General features: G+C 33.7%; 2 protein-coding genes across 2 annotated transcripts in view; one reads left to right on the top strand and one right to left on the bottom strand.

The window, feature by feature from the left end:
* LOC116341896 (maltase 2-like) overlaps positions 1-2,456 on the bottom strand; it is a 3,104-nt gene extending 648 nt beyond the window's left edge. The window contains exons 1-4 of the mRNA XM_031769236.1: positions 2,350-2,456; positions 913-1,175; positions 466-793; positions 1-397 (exon numbers count right to left, since the gene is read on the bottom strand). The exon at positions 1-397 is cut by the window's left edge and continues 213 nt beyond it. Of these exons, the coding sequence (XP_031625096.1) occupies positions 1-397; positions 466-793; positions 913-1,175; positions 2,350-2,416 (1,055 nt within the window). The 5' untranslated portion in view covers positions 2,417-2,456. The remainder of the gene's footprint in view (positions 398-465; positions 794-912; positions 1,176-2,349) is intronic.
* A 1,582-nt stretch (positions 2,457-4,038) lies between these two features.
* On the top strand, positions 4,039-7,465 carry LOC116341889 (neutral alpha-glucosidase AB-like). The gene is made up of 9 exons (XM_031769226.1): positions 4,039-4,205; positions 4,273-4,414; positions 4,484-4,578; positions 4,646-4,950; positions 5,023-5,167; positions 5,233-5,554; positions 5,640-5,674; positions 5,753-5,940; positions 6,018-7,465. The coding sequence occupies exons 1-9, from the start codon at positions 4,048-4,050 to the stop codon at positions 7,370-7,372; spliced, it is 2,745 nt and encodes a 914-aa protein (XP_031625086.1). The 5' UTR covers positions 4,039-4,047; the 3' UTR covers positions 7,373-7,465.
* The last annotated feature ends 698 nt before the right edge of the window (positions 7,466-8,163 follow it).

Here is an 8,163-nt window from a genome sequence, read left to right as displayed (position 1 = left end):
ATCAAATCAAAATTAAATGGAATATGCGCTCCCTTTCTTTTACCGTTTCCAAAATATTTGACATATTCGGTATTATTTACATAAGCTTCACACATCAGAACAAGTTGCGCATCTTTGTTTTTCTCTTGAAATTTATCAATTGCCTCTCTGAACTTGTACAGTAGGTCAAATGATTCTCCCAAATTTTTTGTGTAATCATGCTTTAAGTATTCAAAATCATTCGGATCAGTTGTTTCATTACTCAAAGGTTCGTCTCGCAAATCTTCATCTTCATAGAAAAAGTTGGCTGCATCCAATCGGAAGCCGTTAGCACCCTTTTCAAGCCAAAAATTAAGAACATCGATCATTTTAATTGTGACATTTTTATTCCGGTAGTTGAACTCGGGCATTTCCTTGGCTACAAAATGACAGAAAAAAATTATATATCATGGCACTTTTGAACCATATCAATATGAAGACACATACCAAATGTGTGAAAATACCACTGGTTTCGCTCTTCATTAAAAGTCCATGCTGAACCATAGAAAATCGATAACCAATTATTTGGCGGTTCTGTGTTATTGTTTTTACCATCAGCCCAAACGTAAAAGCTTTCATACTCAGGGTCACGTCTCACCGACTTTTTGAACCACTCGCATTTATCAGAGCTGTGATTTGGCACAAAATCCAAAATGATTTTTATATTTCTCTTCTTGGCTTCTATGAATAACTCTTCTAAGTCGGCCATCGTTCCAAACATTGGATCGACATCGTAGAAATCTTCAATGTCATAGCCGAAATCAACCATTGGACTCTGTTTATTTGGAAAATAATTTTCGAATTAAAAATATGGAAAATCGTTTTGCTTTGACGTATGCAATTAAAATTATTTTTACATCGATTTTTATTAGATTTTCACGTCTCGAGCATTACCTTAAAAACTGGCGAAAGCCAAGCTCCATCAACATCCAATTCTTTCAAATAGTCCAATTCTTGAATAATACCACGAATGTCCCCGATTCCATCGCCGTTACTGTCTTTGAATGACCGGGGATAGATTTGGTAAAAAACACCATTTTCATACCAATCCAATTTGGGCCTTTCGTTTTCAGCCTTGTTATTCACTACAGATGGATGTGCATTCACTGCAATACAGCACAATAGCGTCACACAAATAACCTTAAAAGTTTCCATGACTAAAATACTTCATCAATTTTTAATTTTTAAAATTTTGTTAATTGAATTAAACGATTGATATTTATTATTTTTTATGAACCAAAAGCACACAAATTCACTTTATTTTAAATTAAAAACATACGTATTAGATTATATAAGACTTTATGTGTTAAATTAACATTTTTCAATCAAAATCTTTTGCTTTATTCACATATATTATTTTAAAGAAACAGTATCGTTAGGAAAGCCGCTCAATATTAACTGGATCATTATGTTGTAAATTGACTTTCATGATCCTATTTAAAAATTCTTATCAGTTTAAAATTAGTTTTTCTAACGAACAATGAAATTATTACGCGTTTTTGCGAGTGGGATTATCAATTAATGAAAACGAAAAACATTCAAGAGTTGAAAAGAGCACACACAGAAAATAAATACATTGAAAACTATACGACATATAGAATTTGAATTTAGTTGTCAATTCGTATAAAATTCGATTTTTGTGTACTCTCTTTTGTGTAAATCTTCTTCATTTGTCTTAAGTTCTAATAAACAAAGAAGACCCGTACAAAAGGGAACACACAAAAACGATATTTTGCATGAACTATAATATAGTTACTATATGAACAAATCAAATTTCAAACGAACTACCAACTAGTAGATCCAAATTTTATATGATATGTCGTATAGTTTTCAACGTATTTATTTTCTGTATGCACAAAAACTACAGTTATTATAGTAATGATTATTTTAAAATAACATGTTTCATGCACAACTTCACATTCAGAACTAGGGGGGAGACACCAAGAATAAATTCCGAATCCACTATATAAATTACTAATCCAGCTATTCCACTAATCCAAAAACTTAAATATGAAATCGAAACTATTTTTACTATTCCATGCACTGTTTCCATCAAAAATATTAATTCTGCTATTCCGCAATATTTCACAATATTCCACTAATCCATCAATAAACGTCAAAAGAAATGTCAAATGGATTTGAAGTGAAACAATTTTTGCTATTCCATGCACTGTTTCGCTATTCCACGCGAATCCATTCACAGGCGTTGCCATTCCATTGCAATTTCTCGAATCTTTACACTAAAAGTCTAATCCTATTCCACGTGTCTGCCCCCTAGATTCAGAATTTGATCGCAAAAATCCGTTTTTGGCTTTCTTCGTCCAAATTTACTTTGAAATATATTCGACCTGGTGATAAGACCTCTTCTGAGCTCTGTATACACACGATACATAGACATTTGCAATTGACAATCAATATTTGTTGGCTGATTAAGGGTTCAACCGGTACCTTATTCACATTCGCTTTTGGCTTTCTTAAAAACTGCATAAAAATACGTTCGTTGGGATTTACAAAAAACAATAATGTTTACTGGCAGAAAATTTGCGAATTTTTACTATAATCTTTTACCGCTAAAAAGTATGTAACCACTTACAATCGAATCAGTTAATACGAGTCAATATGTGCATGTTGTTCATTTGAAATATTATTATCTGTTTAAAATTGTAAATTCGTTTTTATTACCAAAACTGATCAAATTCATTCACAGAGCAATTTGATAATGATTTCGTAACATTAATTTTGCTTCACTTGATTTCAATAAAAATGAGCCACCAAAAATCAGACAACATGTATGTTTAATTGATAAGAATAGAATCTCTCTTAATTACCTTTTAAGTTTATTGCCCTCTTTCAGAACATTTATTTGAAGGCAACAAATAAAGCCGATGATGCTACATGTTTTGAATGTATTTATACAAAATACATTTCATAGCACATAACAGAATCGAGGGATGATAACAGTTTATCTATCACTGATTAGAGCCGCCTGCTTCGTTTATACTCAAAATTTGAAAGTAGTTCATGTCAAAAATGATTACATTTATATTTCACATTTTTTTTTTTTGAAGGACAACAAGCAACATGAAAATCATTGCAGTAGTTTTCATTGCTCTTTTTACGGGTGCTCTTACAGATGATCGATCAATTTATAAAACATGTGAACAAAGCAGCTTTTGTCGGTGAGTTTTCTGAATGTTTAAGGAAATATAGCACATTCAGCTGACATATTTCCTTAATTTCTTCTAAACAAGACGTTGCCGCAATGTGGAAAACAATAACTCACCGTTTGAATTAGTGTCAGCTACACTAAACACATACTCTGATTCGGTCACAGTTGACCTCGTAAACCAGAACAATGGCCACGTCTTTGTGCTGAAAGTGGAAGGAGTTCATGTAAATATTAGCAAGTGGATCTAGTCTTTGATCAGACGGTCAATAAATAAATGAAATAAATTACGTAATTTTTCATTGACCGATTTCAAGGGTGATGTATTTCGTGTCACAATCGACGAGAAAACACCATTGAGGCAACGATACCTCGTAACTGACTCATTAAAAGAAAATGTGAAGACAGAGGTGTATGTATTTTGTTTGATCAAAAGATTTATTCTTTGAAAATATTGAAATATTTTTCTTTAAATAGAATCAAAGTGACAGAATCAAAAACTGACATCATCATCACTTGCGGACTAAACAAAGCCGTCATTCATGCAACTCCATTTAAAATTGATTTCTTTCGAAGTGAAATGCTGCCCAATTTGATGGAAGTCATTATTGGTAGTTTCCATTATCTTCACAATGATAACTTATATTGCGTCAGCATTGCACTTCACAATTTAACAGTTCTAAGCCTGACTTATTAATATATTTTATTCACACAAAAATGTACTTGACATTGTCTACAATTGAGATACCATATCAAGTGTTTATTTGAAATAAGGTATCGAACAAATATACGAATGCATAATTGCGATAAGGTACACTTGAGATGATCTAATCAATGAAATATGCCCCTAAATTCATATAAATATGATCATGGCTTATCACACCAATTATTTCAGTTTAGATCGGGAAACGTTCAACATGAAATTGGCGATATCAATTTTGTGTGCAGTTGCCCTTGTGACGGGAGTCATTTCAGTTGATCGAACGATTTTCAAAACATGTGAACAAAGCAGTTTTTGTCGGTAAAGATTTTTTTTTAATTAAACAAACGAAAGATAAATTCAGTAAAAAATGATATTATTAAAATAGGCGTTGTCGTAATGTAGAACCCAATAATTCGTCATACGAATTAGTACCAGCCACATTAAGCACTTATTCAGACTCGATCACAGTTGACCTTGTCAACAAGAACAATGGCCACATCTTTGTACTGAAAGTGGAAGGAATTCATGTAAATATTACCAAGTGGATCTAATCTAAATCATGTAAATTACGTAATTTTTCTTTGATCGATTTTAAGGGTGATGTATTCCATATCGCAATTGATGAAAAAACTCCACTGAAGAAAAGATATTGCGTTACGGATGCATTAAAGGAGCCTATAAAATTAGTTGCGTAAGTATTTCTTTCGTAACTAAATGAAAACTGTCTGAAATTTCATTGGTGGTTTACATTTCAATAGCGTTGAAGTGGTGAAGTCAAACTCAAATGAATTGGTCGTTAAATACGGACAAAACAAAGCCGTCATTCATGCAACTCCGTTTAAAATTGATTTCTATCGAAGTGAAATGCTGTTCGTGTCGGCCAATGCTAGGGGGCTATTCAAATTCGAACACTATCGCACAAAAGCAAACAAATCAAATGATGACGTTGACAATGAACCAGGCGCGTGGGAAGAAGATTTCAATTCATTCCATGACTCAAAACCGAATGGACCCGAAGCAGTCGCAATGGATTTCACCTTTCCACAAGCTGGAGTTCTCTTTGGTATAACAATTTACAATTACTTTGAGTTTACAATATTGAAGTACCGCATTGAGAAATGAACATTTTACATAGGTATTCCGGAGCATGCTGATTCATTCGCATTGAAATCAACTTCGGGTGGCGATCCATACCGTTTGTATAATTTGGATGTTGGTGAATTTGAATTGGATAATGGTATGGCTTTGTATGGTTCAGTACCAGTTATTTACGGTCATGGGTAAGATTTTACCAAATTAAATCGATTAAAAGAACAACTGATTTTAAGTAAAAACTCTGAAACAGCACTAAAGGAACAGCTGGTGTTTTTTGGATGAATGCCGCCGAAACATGGGTTGATATTTATAATCAAGATTTGCAAAAGAATGTGTCATCGTCTGGAAGCGCTGCTCATTTTATGTCCGAAAGTGGAATTGTTGACGCTTTCATTTTGTTGGGTGAAACTCCGCAAAATACATTCAAACAGTACACGGATTTGACTGGTGTCGCACCATTACCACAACCGGCCGCATTAGCTTTCCATCAATCTCGATGGAACTACAATGATGAGAAAGACGTTCTTAATGTTAGCAAACATTTTGATATTCACGATATTCCTATGGATACTGTAAGATCTGAATAATATTTATTTCTATTTAAATTGTTTCATAAAAAAAATTTGCTGAATTTTAATTTGATTGACATTTTTACAGATGTGGCTTGATATTGAATATACCGAGGAAAAAAAGTAAGTTTAAACTTGAAATTTGCAATTTTCTTCTTTCAAATTACTACTCTATCGTTCATATTCAAAACTTTCTAACAGATATTTCACATGGGATCCACAAACATTCCCTCATCCATTGGAAATGATCAGAAACTTAGCTGCAAGTGGTCGGCACTTAACAATCATCATTGATCCGCACATTAAAACAGCAAACAACTACCATGTCCATGGTGACTGCACTAAATACGGCTATTATACAAAGAATAAGGATGGCCACGATTTTGAAGGTACTAAGAAATTGCACTGAGCGAAATAGGAATTAAAAAAAGAAAACTAAAAATATAGATATTATTTATAAATATAGGTGTATGTTGGCCAGGCAATTCAAGTTATGCAGACTTCTTCAATCCAGTCGTTCGCAAATACTTTGCCGATCAGTATCTCTTGGAGAACTTTAATACAACTACGAATGATGTTTTCATATGGAATGATATGAACGAGCCAAGTGTTTTCAGTGGACCAGAATTGACAATGCCAAAAGATAACTTACACAATACCGAAATGGGAACTTTTGAACATCGTGCTGTACACAATTTATATGGATTCATGCAAACAAAGGCCACTTTCGATGGTTTGTATCGCAGAGGAAATGGCAAATATCGTCCATTCATTTTAACTCGTAGTCATTTTGCTGGCAGTCAACGTTACGCAGCCATTTGGACAGGAGATAATACCGGCGATTGGGGATATTTACAAATGTCACTAAAGACCTGTTTAACGCAAGCCGTAAGTGGATTTTCATTTTGTGGCTCGGATGTTGGTGGTTTCTTTAAAGATCCAAGTGCAGATTTGTTCGAGCGTTGGCATCAAGCTGGTGCATTTCAACCTTTCTTCCGTGCACATGCCAACATGTCCACGAAACGACGTGAACCTTGGTTATTCCCAGAAGATTCAAAACTTGTTGTTCGTGATGCAATTCGTAAGCGTTACACATATTTGCCATTTTGGTATGTTATGTTCTATGAACACGAACGCTTTGGTTACCCAGTGATGAGACCACTTTTGAGCCATTATCCAAACGATCCAGAGACATTTGCCATTGACAATCAATATTTGTTGGCCGATCGACTGTTGGTTCATCCGGTAGCACAAGAAGGTGCCACCAAAGTCGACGTTTACTTCCCACGCCACAGTGCATCTGGCGACGGTGATTTGTGGTATGATATTGATGACTATACTGTGTACGATTCGGTTGGATATGTTGGCATTCCGGTGAATAGAAACAAGATTCCAGTATTCCAACGTGGAGGAACGATTGTGCCGAAGAAAGAACATGTACGACAAGCATCAACTTTGATGAAGAACGATCCATACACTTTGATCGTTTGTTTGGATCGATACCAAGAAGCCAACGGAACGCTTTATGCTGACGATGAACAGAGCTTTGAATATCGAAATGGCAAATATATTTACGTACAAATCGAATTCAAGAAGAATGTTTTGAGCAGTAAACGCATCGATCCAAGTGCAAAATTCGATACACAGGTGTCGATTGAACGTGTTGTCATCACTGGTTTGGATAAAGCACCACAATCAGCCACACTCTCAACATCATCAAATAATGTTGCACTTGAGGTTATCAAGAATGAAAATTCATACAGCATCAGTAAAGCAACGGTTAACATAGCCGAAGAATGGAAAATTATTTTGAATTACTAATTTTTTATTTTGTTTTTTTTTTCGCAATTAATTCAACAATTAACATATATATTTCTTTGTAAATGAATATTAAGGAGAAAAGGTGGAAAGTGAGATTTTGTTGTACAGCGTATTAGATTTATGATTGGATAATGATAGTACACTTATTTTCATTTACCAATCGCAATAAAGACTTTGGTTAAATTCGAATTCTTGTTTACTTTATATCAATTTAAATCTTTTAAAAATACCCTTTACCTATCCGAAATGTTTATCATTTGATCGACGTTTAGGAAATGGCGCCGGAATGCATACACCAACTTTTTGTAAAAAATGACACTCCTTTCACACTTTTAGCAGAAAGAATAATTTGCTGTGAATATTATTAATATACAATGGCATTCATTCGTCACTCGATTTTTTTGGAAATTATTTCAAATAAAAAAAATCACATTTGAGAGAGACAAATTGATATTTTTAATTTTTTTCATCATGGCCATTACCTTCCGATAGTGTTTAAAACTATGTATGTTGAATGTTGATTTTTAAACTAACCAAGAATTGCATGAAAATGACAGCGACTATATATTCCGAATCAAGCTCATTCAATCTCTCATTCAATGCTAAAAGAATTCAATGATTTTATCGCTTTGGTTTCAATTTGATCTGTCATTCGCAACATACATAAAAAAACATTCGCTTATGTCCGAAATTAATGTTTATTTTGTCGTAAAACTCCAATATAAATCTATTTAATTTTATGTCAATCTAATAGTAAATTAATTTAATCGTCAACTTCAGCATCGGCGTCT

This window comes from Contarinia nasturtii, unplaced genomic scaffold (assembly GCF_009176525.2).
Source record: "Contarinia nasturtii isolate CC-2019 unplaced genomic scaffold, AAFC_CNas_1.1 Cnas_scaffold_810, whole genome shotgun sequence".
Classification (NCBI taxonomy): domain Eukaryota; kingdom Metazoa; phylum Arthropoda; class Insecta; order Diptera; family Cecidomyiidae; genus Contarinia; species Contarinia nasturtii.
The sequence above is the reverse complement of the archived record's forward strand: the minus strand, read 5'-3'. Positions and strand labels throughout refer to the sequence as shown.